Source organism: Ursus arctos, unplaced genomic scaffold (genome assembly GCF_023065955.2).
Source record: "Ursus arctos isolate Adak ecotype North America unplaced genomic scaffold, UrsArc2.0 scaffold_12, whole genome shotgun sequence".
NCBI classification, from domain to species: domain Eukaryota; kingdom Metazoa; phylum Chordata; class Mammalia; order Carnivora; family Ursidae; genus Ursus; species Ursus arctos.
The window spans coordinates 29,934,862-29,949,729 of NW_026622786.1; the positions used below are offsets into that span (position 1 = coordinate 29,934,862).

The 14,868-nt window shown below is 38.9% G+C and overlaps 1 protein-coding gene across 1 annotated transcript in view; it reads right to left on the reverse strand.

Moving 5' to 3' along the window:
• RPAP2 (RNA polymerase II associated protein 2) overlaps nucleotides 1-14,868 on the reverse strand; it is an 85,662-nt gene that overhangs the window by 66,346 nt on the left and 4,448 nt on the right. Inside the window, exons 3-6 of the mRNA XM_026497615.4 lie at nucleotides 14,137-14,251; nucleotides 4,909-5,007; nucleotides 4,645-4,710; nucleotides 2,184-2,272 (exon numbers count right to left, since the gene is read on the reverse strand). Of these exons, the coding sequence (XP_026353400.2) occupies nucleotides 2,184-2,272; nucleotides 4,645-4,710; nucleotides 4,909-5,007; nucleotides 14,137-14,251 (369 nt within the window). The remainder of the gene's footprint in view (nucleotides 1-2,183; nucleotides 2,273-4,644; nucleotides 4,711-4,908; nucleotides 5,008-14,136; nucleotides 14,252-14,868) is intronic.

Sequence of the window (14,868 nt, forward strand, 5' to 3'; positions counted from 1 at the left end):
ATCTTTTATTCTTTAATTCATCTTGTACACCAATGTCAGATCAAATTCTGTTCAAAAGCATTTGAAAGCTCCCCAACGCTTGTCCCCATTAGAATAAGTACAAATTTGTTTGTTCGTGTACTCGTTATGCATTCCATTAACATTTCAATTTAAACTCACAGATTTGGTTTCATAAGTGTGTGCGTGCTTGTACAGTTGTGGGTAGCCTGTCATATACTAAGCACGTACTACACACATTGAATGTAAATTAAATTGATTTGTTTAGATTAGGGAAACCAAGGCCATTTTCATCTTTCTTTTTTAGTGAGGTAGGGAAGGGCATAAAGTAGAATTTCAAGAACCACAAATATAAAATGACTGAGCTTCATATTCAGGGAAAAGGTGGGCATTCTGAACATAGAATAAGATTTTAGGAAAAAGAGGGAAGAATTGTTTTAAGTTAGCTGAAGGAAGTACCAATAACAGTATCTGAAGAATATAAAGATGACAGAAAGGCTGGTTTGGTAAATGGTTTTGCAGCAGATATGAGGATGGGCTAAATTTAACAAGTAGAGAAGATAACACTGGAAACAAAGTTAAGGATAACTTTGGGAAACACTAGTTATAACAGCTGAGGAACGGAATATGTATAGCTGTTGTAAGACTAAGGAGGCAATGAGCAGCTCTGCTGAAAGAAATGTGAAGAAAGAAAAAAAAAGTGATAGTGAAGAAGGTACTCTTAGGTCCCCAGTCCCCTTGGACAATGCAACAATCCTTTATCATCCAAATAAAAAAGGCTAGTGTAGAATAGTGAACAATTTAGTCTTCATTATGTGTAATTCAATTAACAAAGGCCATAGGGTGGTGTGTTTTAGATATTCTTTTTTTTTTTTTAGAGAGAAAGTGCAAATGATGTGGGGGGGCGGTTAGGGAGAGACAGAATCTTAAGCAGACTCCACGCTGAGTGCAGAGCCCAACACGGCGCTCAATCTCACAACCCGGAGATCATGACCTGAGCCAAAATCAAGAGTCAGACACTTAGCCAACTGAGCCACCCAGGCGCCCCTTGACATATTCTAAACCACATGCATTGGATCTGCAGGCAAAGGTGTCAGCCAACAAAGGGACTGTCCCTCAGTACAAATGGTGCTAGTTCAAACTACAGTGGTTTCATATTACCTTGTGTATCAGATAAGACTTTAATAAGCTTTGTTTTAAGGCAAAGATCTTTAGTTAACTTGGGTCTCATTACATTTATGTCATTAAGTTTATTTAGCATTGATACTTTTACCACATGCCTTGTGTTGCAATATTCTCTATGAAACATGAGTTATTTGGGACATTATTTCATTTAGCCCTGTTTGAAACTGGACAATACAGTTCAATTACATAACAATTTTTGTTACCTTTTCTATATTATGGCATTTGCCTCTCAGTAATAAATTTTCTCAAATTCAGCAACTAAAATGTTGTAAATGAGGCAAAACTCCAGGAATGTTCATATACTTTTTTGCTAAAAATTATACTGGATTTCTTTAAATTTATAGAATACTGTACTGAGTTTTAATAAAGATTGAGTGAATTAGTAACCTGAACTTTTTAACCTTAGTACATAGGTTTTTGGTTTTAGTACATAGTTTTGGGTTTTTTTTTTTTTAAAGATTTTATTTATTCATTTGACAGAGAGAGACAGCCAGCGAGAGAGGGAACACAAGCAGGGGGAGTGGGAGAGGAAGAAGCAGGCTCCCAGAGGAGCAGGGAGCCTGATGCAGGGCTCCATCCCAGGACTCTGGGATCACACCCTGAGCCGAAGGCAGACGCTTAATGACTGAGCCACCCAGGCGCCCCCATAGTTTTCTAACAACAAAGTCAGTTCAGTTGGATCCTAAGATCTAGTATCTATTGGAAAAGTTTAACATTCTTACTCTAAGATTATTATATTAATAGGATTAATAGAAATAATTGGCATAGCAGAAAGCAAAGTTCAGGTTTTGTGATTAAAGCTAAACAGCTAAGAAACAACATTTATATTAATTTTCTGATTTTAAGTGTAAAATCCTTAATAACTATGCTTAAAATATAACCATTTCCCTACAATTAAAATGTGCACAATGATAACATTCTACAGAAAACTGGGACTACTCTCTATGTATCTCAAAAGTTGGATTTTTATCAACAAATGTGTATGTAATGATTTAAATTACCTTTCCTCTTCTCGAACCCATACTGGAGTTTTAGGAATTTGTGCTTCAAAGAACTTAGATGCTTTGTAACAAAAATTGCTGCAAAAACACTGAAAGGAACATTTTAAAATTAGTGAATTATTTTTTTCTTATCGTGCAACACAACTTATGTACAGAAAACATAAATATATAGTTCAAGGAAAATAATGAAAATCCATGAATCCTCCACCCAAGGTAAGAAATAACGTATGATGCCTTTGAAGCTCTCCATGTGTGTCCCAGATAGTGTCACCTTCCACATTTCCCAGAAGTAACCACTATCATAAATTCCGTATTCCTCATTCCCTTGCTTTCCTTTAGTTTTGCTATCTATACACACATAGCTACAAAAGGTATCATTCAGTTTGCCTAATCTAAACTTTGTCTAAATGTAACTGTACTGCTATGTTTTCTGGGGTTTTTTGTTCCATGCTGTATTTTTCAGATTCATGTAGATGTAGCTTATATATTTATGTTCGGTATTACAGTTCACTGTGTAAGTATATTATCTTTATTGTTTAAGAATAATTGAGTTGTTTCTAACTTTTTGGTTACCACTACAATGTGCCTATAAACATTTTTTTTAAGAATTTTTAAAATTAAAAAAAATTGTGGTAAAATACACAAAATTTAGCATCTTGACCATTTTTAAGTGTTATAGTTCAGTGGCACTAAATAACTTCTCACTGTAGTACAACCATCACCACCATTCATCTCTGGAACTCTTTTCATCTTGCAAAATGAAACTCTATATCATCAAACAACTTCCCATTTCTGCCTCCTCAGACAATCACCATTCTATTTTTGTAACTATGAATCCGACTACTCTAGCTACCTCATATAGGTAGAATCATTTAATATTTGTCCTTTTGTGCAGGCTTATTTCACTTAGCATATCTCAAAGAACATAATGTCTTAAAGTACATTCATGTTGTAGCATGTGTCAGAATTTCCCTCCTTTAAAAGGATGAATAATATTCCATTCTATGTATATAGCATATTTTGTTAATCCAACTAGGAACATTCATATACATACACAGTTGTACAAATGGGCAAGAAATTCCTTAAAATATATACCAAAGAATAGAAAGACTTGGCCATAAAAAATGTGTGAACTTGACTTTACTAGATAATACCAATTTCTCAAAAAGGACGTAATTTTATTTAACCAGTAGTATAAAGAGTTCCTAATACTTAACCAGTAGTATAAACAGTGCCTAATATTGTCAGATTTTTATAATTTTGCTAATTTGGGGGCTGTGACAATGTAAATCAATGTGTTTTTATTTGCTATTTCCCTGATTACTGATAATGCTGAATACCTTTTAATATATTCATTTAATTCATTTAATATATTCATCAAATTCCTTCTATAAAATTTTTCTAGGGATACCTGGGTGGCTCAGCCAGTTAAGCATCTGATTCTCGATTTTGGCTCACGTCATGGTCTCGGGGTTGTGAGATGGAGCCCTGTGTCAGACTCCATGCTCAGCCTGAGATTCTCTCACCCTCTCCCCCCCACACCCCCGATTCACTCTTTCAAAAAAAAAAAAAAAAAATTCGACGAGGTTTTCTGTCTTTCCCTGGTTATGAATCTGTGGTCAGTTGTATGTACACCTGTAAATACAACTCCTTCTGATTTATAGCTTATCTTTTCACTCTTTTTTGGAAACTTCTGATATGCAAATGTTTTTAATTTTGATGTAGAAAAACTTACCAATTTTTCCTCTATGGTTTGTAATTGTCTATTTTACTTAAGAAATTCTTTCTCCAAGTTTATAAAGATACCTTCCCAAATTCTCTTGGAAAAGGTATTTCTCTTTTAAATTTAAATCTTACTGAAACAGGGATCAATTTTCAGTTTTTCCCTTTGGATAACTATTTGTGCCAGTACTATTTACTGAAAAATCCATACTTTCTCCACTGATCTACAATATTTCTGTTGTCACATATAAAGTGTCCACATATGTGGTGAGTCTGCTTCTGGCTCTCTATTCTGCTTCATGATTTACTTGCTTGAATTTGTGCTGGTATGCACTTTTAGTTTTTATTTTATTTAAATTTTATTTTATTTTTAGAGAAAGACAGAGAGCATGAACAGGATGGGGGAGGGGCAGAGAGAGAAAGAGAATCCCAAGCAGGCTCCACGCTCAGCCTGATATGGGATTTGATCTCACTATCCCAGGATCATGACCTGAGCTGAAATCAGGAGCCGGATGCCTAATTGACTGAGCCACTGAGGTGCCCGTGCTCTTTTAATTTTTAAACATTCAAGTATTAATTAAACATAAGCAGTTTTTTCTAACACCTTCAATGAAATATTTTCAAATAAACTTTTAACGTGGCTACTTTCTAAAAAGCAAACTTTTCAAACAATTCTTTTTAGAATTCCATTTAGTATATTAAAAATTAACTGCCATATTGAGAACAGCTTTAAACTTACCTTTCTTTCAGTAATATCATAGACTTTATTGGTTTTGGTAGAAATTTTATATTTCTGTTTTGGTACCTAAAAAAAGAAAGTATAGCTTAAGAAGAATGCAAGTAATAAACATAAACTTTATGTTACAAGATTAAACCATCTAAATATCATATCTCTGGCTAACTCATGTCATCAGTTCATGACCTCAGTGTCATTTCTTGTCTTGTCTACAAAGTATTTGCTAATTATAAAAAATTTAAGCTTCTATTAAAAATAATTACTTACAATTCCTAGTTTCTTCTGACATAAGGGATAACCGCAGAGTTTAATAATAGAACGCTCATCCACGACATCGCTGTAGTGAGCAGGTGTGATGAACTTCCCCTATAATGAAATGAGAGGGGCATTTCCCCGCTAGATTATTGGACAAGTTCATTTATCAGCTCTCTCAGACTCAATGATCTCATCTGAAAAAAAGTAGGAATAATAAGTCCTCTGATTCCCTATAATAATAAGGAATAATAATAAGGTATGATGTTAGAATCAGAGGAGAAAATAAAGGAAATACACATACAAAAGCACTTGGCACATAGTAAATACTCAAAAATGTTAGTTATTATTAAAAAAACAAACAACCTGAAAAAACTTCTGCAAAGAGACTATATATCTTTGTAGATATATAGGTCTTGAAATAATTCTGAGGCAGGAGAAAGAAGTGGTGCTACAATGACTGCTATTCCAAAGCAAAACACTGAAAAGTATATTTTATTTAAAAAATATATTATTCAAAAAATAAACCATGTTGGGGCGCCTGGGTGGCACAGCGGTTAAAGCGTCTGCCTTCGGCTCAGGGCGTGATCCCGGTGTTCTGGGATCGAGCCCCACATCGGGCTCCTCCACTATGGGCCTGCTTCTTCCTCTCCCACTCCTCCTGCTTGTGTTCCCTCTCTCGCTGGCTGTCTCTATCTCTGTCAAATAAATAAATAAAATAAATAAACTCTTTAAAAAAAAAAATAAAATAAACCATGTAAAATAAAATTTACCTGTTTCTAAAGAACTAGCTTAAAAAAACGAAGTATATCGAAGGTGTCATTGTGACTCCTGACAAATTTTTGTGCAAAATCTTCCAGCTTCTGGAAAACTGTACAGGAGACTGAGGAGGTCTAACACCAAATACTTCCCCTTGATATATCTTCATGTTCAAATCTCAACTCATAATTATCTCTTAACTTTGATATCATTTTTGAACAAGTTTTTCTGTTTTCCCAGGGACTGAAATACTTTTTACTAAGAGTGATATAAGGTATTTGTTTCAAATGAAGCATTTCTGGTTTGTCTGTCTTTAGTGTCATCATGGATGCAGATTCTTATGTAGCCTATATCAATTTAAATATTGTCATATTTATATTCCTTTTGTTTAGAAAAATCTGAGCCACACTAATAATTATTTTTGCAATGGAAGCTCTGAGTTTTAATTTTCCTTTTCTTTTTTTTCTTAAGGATTATGAGGATAAAATAGAAATTTCCATTCAAAATTTTAATGCAGTCTGGAGTTAAGATGGCGGAGGAGTAGGGGACCCCTTTTTCAGCCGGTCCCCTGAGTCGAGCTGGATAGGTACCAGACCAGCCTAAATAACCACGGAATCAGCCTGAGACGCAGGATGATGCATCTGGATCTCTACAAATGAACATCTCCAGCGCTGAGTATTGAGGTACGAAGAGGGGAGCTGTAAACCGTGCACAGATATCGGAAGATAAACGGAAGGGGGAGGGAGCCGCCGCGTTCGGGCGCCGGGAAGCGGCAGCCACCTGCACGGGGGAGCGGGCGGACTCACAGAGGGCACCCGCGAGAGAGCGGACTGAGACCGGTGAGCCGTGAACACGCGCACCACCAGGCATCTCCCGGAACACCGGAATCCCGGTGTGCTCACGGGATCCAGACTGAGACCGGGAGCTCCCGGAGCGCGCGCGGGGCGGCTGGCGGCTGGCGGGCCACCTGCACGGGGGAGCGGGCGGACTCGCGGTCGGCACCCGCGAAACAGCAGACTGAGACCCTGAACCGGGTGCGCGCCACCAGGCTTCTCCCGAAACTCCGGAATCGCGGTGTGCTCACCGGGCATAGACTGAGACCGGGAGACCCGGGAGCACGCGGGGCGGCTGGCGGCATTAGAAACACAAAGGACAGAGACGCGCCGGCCCTGGAAGTGAGGGCAGGGACGCCAGCTGTGGGGCGCACATCCCGGGACGCTGCAGGGTTGAGCAGCACCAACAGTAACAGAGTTAAAGTGGCCAGAACATCAGTGGAGAACGGGCCGCAATCCCTCTGTTCTGTGACAATGCAGCCTCTGCTGCTCTGACCCTCAGAAGAGGCATAGCCGGCCGCCAGGGAAAGCCGCCAGAGAACAAAAGCCTGGAAATACCGGCTCACAGCGTGCCCATCCCCATCCTCCCTCGCAGGGGACACGGAGACTCTACCCAAACATGGCTGCCTGAGTATCGGCGCGGCAGGCCCCTCCCCCAGAACACAGAAGGCAGGCTGAAAAATCAAGAAGCCCACAACCCGAGGCGCCTGGGTGGCGCAGTCATTGAGCGCCTGTCTCCGGCTTAGGGCGTGATCCCGGCGTTCCGGAAAGGAGTCCCTCATTGGGCTCCTCCGCTGGGAGCCTGCTTCTTCCTCTCTCACTCCCCTGCTTCTGTTCCGTTCTTGCTGACTGTCTGTCTCCCTCTCTCAGATAAGCAAATAAATAAAATCTTTAAAGAAGAAGCCCACATCTCTAAGATCCCTATAAAACAAGGGGCACGGCCTGGGACCCAGTCAATAATTTTGGGCTCTGGACAACCCCGCAACCTCCCCTCATTAGAATGACAAGAAGGAGAAGCCCCCCCCCAGCAAAGAAAAGACAGTGAGTCTCTGGCCTCTGCCACAGAAGTAACGGATATGGATGTAACCAAATTATCAGAAATGGAATTCAGAGTAACAGTGGTCAAGATAATGAGTAGACTTGAAAAAAGTATTAAGGAAAATGTTACTGAGAATATAGAATCCCTAAGGGCGGAAATGAGAGCGAATTTGACAGAAATTAAAAATTCTATGAGCCAAATGCAGGCAAAACTAGAGGCTCTGACGGCCAGGGTCACGGAAGCAGAGGAAAGGGTTAGTGAATTGGAGGATGGGTTAATAGAGGAAAAAATAAAAATAGAAGATGGTCTTAAAAAAATCCACGCCCACGAATGTTGGCTACGGGAGATTACTGACTCAATGAAACGATCCAATGTTAGAATCATCGGCATCCCCGAGGGGGTGGAGAAAAACAGAGGTCTAGAAGAGCTATTTGAACAAATTGTAGCTGAAAACTTCCCTAATCTAGCAAGGGAAACAAAAATTCGTGTCCAAGAGGCAGAGAGGACCCCTCCCAAGCTCAACCATGACAGACCTACACCACGTCACGTCATAGTGCAATTCGCAAATATGAGATCCAAGGATACAGTATTGAAAGCGGCCAGGGCAAAGAAATTTCTCACGTACCAAGGCAAAGGCATCAGAATTACGTCAGACCTGTCTACACAGACCTGGAATGAGAGAAAGGGTTGGGGGAGCATTTTTAAAGCTCTTTCAGAGAAAAACATGCAGCCAAGGATCCTTTATCCAGCAAGGCTGTCATTCAGAATTGATGGAGAAATAAAGACATTTCAGAATCGACAGTCACTAGCCAATTTCGTAACCACGAAACCAGCCCTACAGGAGGTATTACGGGGGGTTCTATAAAAGTAAAAAGGCCCCAAGAGTGATACAAAACAGAAAGTCACAGCCAATACAAACAAAGACTTTACTGACAACATGGCAGAATTAAAAGCATATCTCTCAGTACTCAGTCTGAATATTAATGGTTTAAATTCTTGCTTAAACGCCATAGGGTTGCAGATTGGATAAAAAGAAATGACCCATCCATTTGCTGTCTACAAGAGACTCATTTCGAACCCAAAGATGCATTCAGACTGAGAGTAAGGGGATGGAGTACCATCTTTCACGCAAATGGACCTCAAAAGAAAGCTGGGGTAGCAATTCTCATATCAGATAAACTGGATTTTAAACTACAGACTATAGTTAGAGACACAGAAGGGCACTATATTATTCTTAAAGGAAGTATTCAACAAGTGGATATGACAATTATAAATATATATGCCCCCAACAGGGGAGCAGCAAGATACACAAGCCAACTCTTAACCAGAATAAAGAGACATATAGATAAAAATACATTAATAGTAGGGGACCTCAACACTCCACTCTCAGAAATAGACAGAACACCCTGGCAAAAACTAAGCAAAGAATCAAAAGCTTTGAATGCCATACTCGACGAGTTGGACCTCTTAGATATATATAGAACACTACACCCCAGAACCAAAGAATACTCATTCTATTCTAATGCCCATGGAACATTTTCAAGAATAGACCATGTTCTGGGACACAAAACAGGTCTCAGCCGATACCAAAAGATTGAAATTATCCCCTGCATATTCTCAGACCACAACGCTCTGAAATTGGAACTCAACCACAAGGAAAAATTTGGAAGAAACTCAAACACTTGGGAGACTAAGAACCATCCTGCTCAGGAATGACTCGATAAACCAGGAAATCAAAAATCAAATTAAACAATTTATGGAGACCAATGAGAATGAAAATACAACAGTCCAAAACCTATGGGATACTGCAAAGGCGGTCCTAAGGGGGAAATACATAGCCATCCAAGCCTCACTCAAAAGAATAGAAAAATCTAAAATGCAGTTTTTATATTCTCACCTCAAGAAGCTGGAACAGCAACAGAGGGACAGGCCTAATCCACGCACGAGGAAGCAGTTGACCAAAATTAAAGCTGAAATCAATCAAGCAGAAACCAGAAGTACAGTAGAGCAGATCAACAGGACTAGAAGCTGGTTCTTGGAGAGAATCAATAAAATTGACAGACCACTGGCAAGACTTATCCAAAAGAAAAGAGAAAGGACCCAGATTATTAAAATTATGAATGAAAAAGGAGAGGTCACGACGAACACCATTGAAATTGGAAGGATTATTAGAAATTTTTATCAACAGCTATATACCAATAAACTAAGCAATCTGGAAGAGATGGAATCCTTCCTGGAAACCTATAAACTACCAAGATTGAAACAGGAAGAAATTTATTTCTTAAACAGGCCAATTAATTATGAAGAAATTGAGTCAGTGATAAACAACCTTCCAAATAACAAAACTCCAGGCCCGGACGGTTTTCCTGGGGAATTCTACCAAACATTCAAAGAAGAAATAATACCTATTCTCCTAAAGCTATTTCAAAAAATAGAAACAGAAGGAAAGCTACCAAACTCATTCTATGAGGCCAATATTACCTTGATCCCCAAACCAGGCAAAGACCCCCTCAAAAAGGAGAATTACAGACCGATTTCCCTAATGAATATGGACGCCAAAATCCTCAACAAGATACTTGCTAATAGAATCCAACAGTTCATTAAAAGGATTATCCACCACGATCAAGTGGGATTCATACCTGGGATGCAAGCGTGGTTCAATATTCGCAAATCAATCAGCGTGATACATCATATCAACAAGAAAAGACTCAAGAACCATATGATCCTCTCAATCGATGCCGAAAAAGCATTTGACAAAATACAGCATCCTTTCCTGATTAAAACCCTTCAGAGTGTAGGAATAGAAGGTACATTTCTCAATCTCATAAAAGCCATCTATGAAAAGCCTACTGCAAATATTATTCTCAATGGGGAAAAGTTAGAAGCCTTTCCCTTAAGATCAGGAACTCGACAAGGATGCCCACTCTCGCCACTATTATTCAACAAAGTACTAGAAGTCCTTGCAACAGCAATCAGACGACAAAAAGGGATCAAAGGTATTCAAATTGGCAAAGAAGAAGTCAAAATGTCTCTCTTCGCAGATGACATGATACTCTATATGGAAAACCCAAAAGAAGCCACTCCCAAACTATTAGAAGTTATAGAGCAATTCAGTAACGTGGCAGGATACAAAATAAATGCTCAGAAATCAGTTGCATTTCTGTACACGAATAACGAGAACGAAGAAAGAGAAATTAGGGAATCCATCCCATTTACAATAGCACCAAAAACCATACGTTACCTTGGAATTAACTTAACCAGAGACGTAAAGGACCTTTATTCTAGAAACTATAAATCACTCTTAAAAGACATTGAGGAAGACATAAAAAGATGGAAAGATATTCCATGCTCATGGATCGGAAGAATTAACATAGTTAAAATGTCCATGCTACCCAGAGCAATCTACACTTTCAATGCTATCCCGATCAAAATACTGAGAACGTTTTTCAAAGAACTGGAACAAACAGTCCTTAAATTTGTATGGAACCAGAAAAGACCCCGAATCTCCAAGGAACTGTTGAAAAGGAAAAACAAAGCTGGGGGCATCACAATGCCGGATTTCAAGCTGTACTACAAAGCTGTGATCACAAAGACAGCATGGTACTGGCACAAAAACAGACACATAGACCAATGGAACAGAATAGAGAGCCCAGAAATGGACCCTCAGCTCTTTGGGCAACTAATATTTGATAAAGCAGGAAAAAACATCCGGTGGGAAAAAGACAGTCTCTTCAATAAATGGTGCTGGGAAAATTGGACAGCTACATGCAAAAGAATGAAACTTGACCACTATCTCACACCATACACAAAAATAAACTCCAAATGGATGAAAGACCTCGATGTGAGACAGGAATCCATCAAAATTCTAGAGGAGAACATAGGCAGCAACCTCTACGACATCGGCCAAAGCAACCTTTTTCATGACACATCCCCAAAGGCAAGAGAAACAAAAGATAAAATGAATTTATGGGACTTCATCAAGATTAAAAGTTTCTGCACATCCAAGGAAACAGTCAGAAAAACTAAGAGGCAGCCCACGGAATGGGAGAATATATTTGCAAATGACACTACAGATAAAGGACTGGTATCCAAGATCTACAAAGAACTTCTCAAACTCAATACATGAGAAACAAATAAACAAATCAAAAAATGGGCAGAAGATATGAACAGACACTTTTCCAATGAAGACATACAAATGGCTAACAGACACATGAAAAAATGTTCAAAATCATTAGCCATCAAGGAAATTCAAATCAAAACCACACTGAGATACCACCTTACGCCAGTTAGAATGGCAAAAATAGACAAGGCAAGAAACAACAATTGTTGGAGAGGATGTGGAGAAAGGGGATCCCTCCTACATTGTTGGTGGGAATGCAAGTTGGTACAGCCACTCTGGAAAACCGTGTGGAGGTCCCTTAAAAAGTTAAAAATTGAGCTACCCTATGATCCAGCCATTGCACTACTGGGTGTTTACCCCAAAGATACAGACGTAGTGAAGAGAAGGGCCATATGCACCCCAATGTTCATAGCAGCAATGTCCACAATAGCTAAATCGTGGAAGGAGCCGAGATGCCCTTCAACAGATGACTGGATTAAGAAGTTGTGGTCCATATATACAATGGAATATTACTCAGCAATCAGAAAGAATGAGTTCTCAACATTTGCTACAACATGGACGGCACTGGAGGAGATAATGCTTAGTGAAATAAGTCAAGCAGAGAAAGACAACTATCATATGATTTCTCTCATCTATGGAACATAAGAACTAGAATGATCAGTAGGGGAAGAAAGGGATAAAGAAAGGGGGGGTAATCAGAAGGGGGAATGAAACATGAGAGACTATGGACTATGAGAAACAAACTGAGGGCTACAGAGGGGAGGGGGGTGGGGGAATGGGATAGACCGGTGATGGGTAGTAAGGAGGGCACATATTGCATGGTGCACTGGGTGTTATACACAACTAATGAATCATCGAGCCTTACATCGAAAACCGGGGATGTACTGTATGGTGACTAACATAATATAATAAAAAATCATTATTAAAAAAAAATGTTCATGGGGCGCCTGGGTGGCACAGCGGTTAAGCGTCTGCCTTCGGCTCAGGGCGTGATCCCAGCGTTATGGGATCGAGCCCCACATCGGGCTCCTCTGCTATGAGCCTGCTTCTTCCTCTCCCACTCCCCCTGCTTATGTTCCCTCTCTCGCTGGCTGTCTCTATCTCTGTCAAATAAATAAATAAAAAATCTTTAAAAAAAAAAAATGTTCAAAATCATTAGCCATCAAGGAAATTCAAATCAAAACCACACTGAGATACCACCTTACGCCAGTTAGAATGGCAAAAATAGACAAGGCAAGAAACAACAATTGTTGGAGAGGATGTGGAGAAAGGGGATCCCTCCTACATTGTTGGTGGGAATGCAAGTTGGTACAGCCACTCTGGAAAACAGTGTGGAGGTCCCTTAAAAAGTTAAAAATTGAGCTACCCTATGATCCAGCCATTGCACTACTGGGTGTTTACCCCAAAGATACAGACGTAGTGAAGAGAAGGGCCATATGCACCCCAATGTTCATAGCAGCAATGTCCACAATAGCTAAATCGTGGAAGGAGCCGAGATGCCCTTCAACAGATGACTGGATTAAGAAGTTGTGGTCCATATATACAATGGAATATTACTCAGCAATCAGAAAGAACGAGTTCTCATCATTTGCTACAACATGGACGGCACTGGAGGAGATAATGCTAAGTGAAATAAGTCAAGCAGAGAAAGACAACTATCATATGATTTCTCTCATCTATGGAACATAAGAACTAGAATGATCAGTAGGGGAAGAAAGGGATAAAGAAAGGGGGGGTAATCAGAAGGGGGAATGAAACATGAGAGACTATGGACTATGAGAAACAAACTGAGGGCTACAGAGGGGAGGGGGGTGGGGGAATGGGATAGGCCAGTGATGGGTAGTAAGGAGGGCACATATTGCATGGTGCACTGGGTGTTATACCCAACTAATGAATCATCGAGCCTTACATCGAAAACCGGGGATGTACTGTATGGTGACTAACATAATATAATAAAAAATCTTTATAAAAAAAAAAAAATGAAAAAAAAAAAACAAAATTTTAATGCAATAGAGTTGTTAAAGGAAAAAACTTCTAATGCAGATTACAATTCTCTTGTTATGTGTTAAATCATAAATGACCTATATTCCAGGTTTTATAAAATATCAAAATAGAACTACATCAACAAAAATAATAACCTTCTGTTATAAAATAGGACAACACACAGAATATGGAAAATAACATTGGGATAATTAGTGCAAAGTGATGAAAATCAAGTGAGATTAGCAGACCTGTCTAAAGACCCCTACTATTTAGGGGTAAAATATGCATGTTATTTTTCATTAGTGCATTTTAAAGTCATTATACAAGGAATGCATAATAGGTGATTATTTTAAAAATGCATGAATTATACAGCATGCTATGTGCATCTAGTGACTGAGAACAGATTCAAAGATTTTGATAATACCAGGAAGTACAGATTTAAAGATCTTTAAATACAGATTTAAAGATCCAATACTACAAATATAATAATTTCCCAACTTGAAACATACACATTCCCTTAGGAATTCTTCTGTAATATCCTCTTCTAAAAGCTGTTCAACAATATGTAGAGCTTTTCTCTCAAATTCAATCTTCTTCCTCACAGCTGCTTCTAGTTCTGCTTTCCTAAAATTAAAAAATGAAAAATTATTTAAAATTTAAGTTATTCTACTTACAAGTTTTGTCACAGCCAATCTTCTTAGAACATAGCACAAACATAACATGATATTTTGCTATTTAAATTTGTATTTTTTAATGCTGCTACTTTTGGTCCAATACTTTTCAAAGTATTAACACATAGAAGTCTGCCACAATAACAGGACTATTTGATTTCCAGGGCCTAGGGCACAAGGAAGTAAATGAGGTGAAATCTTTTTGCCAATTAGTGTTTATACTCTCAATCACTCCTGTGTGTACCTAAAAAGACAAGCTTTTCCTCTAAAATCCTTAGAAATCAGGAAAGATTAGAGAGGAAAAAGACAACTTCAGCTGTTCTTACAAGTAAAAATATATTTGTGTCAAGTCTCAAAAGTTAATGACAGCCCAGTATGACAAGAGTCCTATTTGCAAAGAAGTGTTTACTTACTTTGTTATTGTCTTATTAAATAACTATATTGACACGACTATGTAGTTTAGGAAAACAATCTTCCTACGAGGGCTGGTCCTTGCCCTGGCACCAGTGGGACTGTCAGCCTTTGCTGGCCCCTACATATCATAGAACATAAAAGCAGAGGCTACCTGAT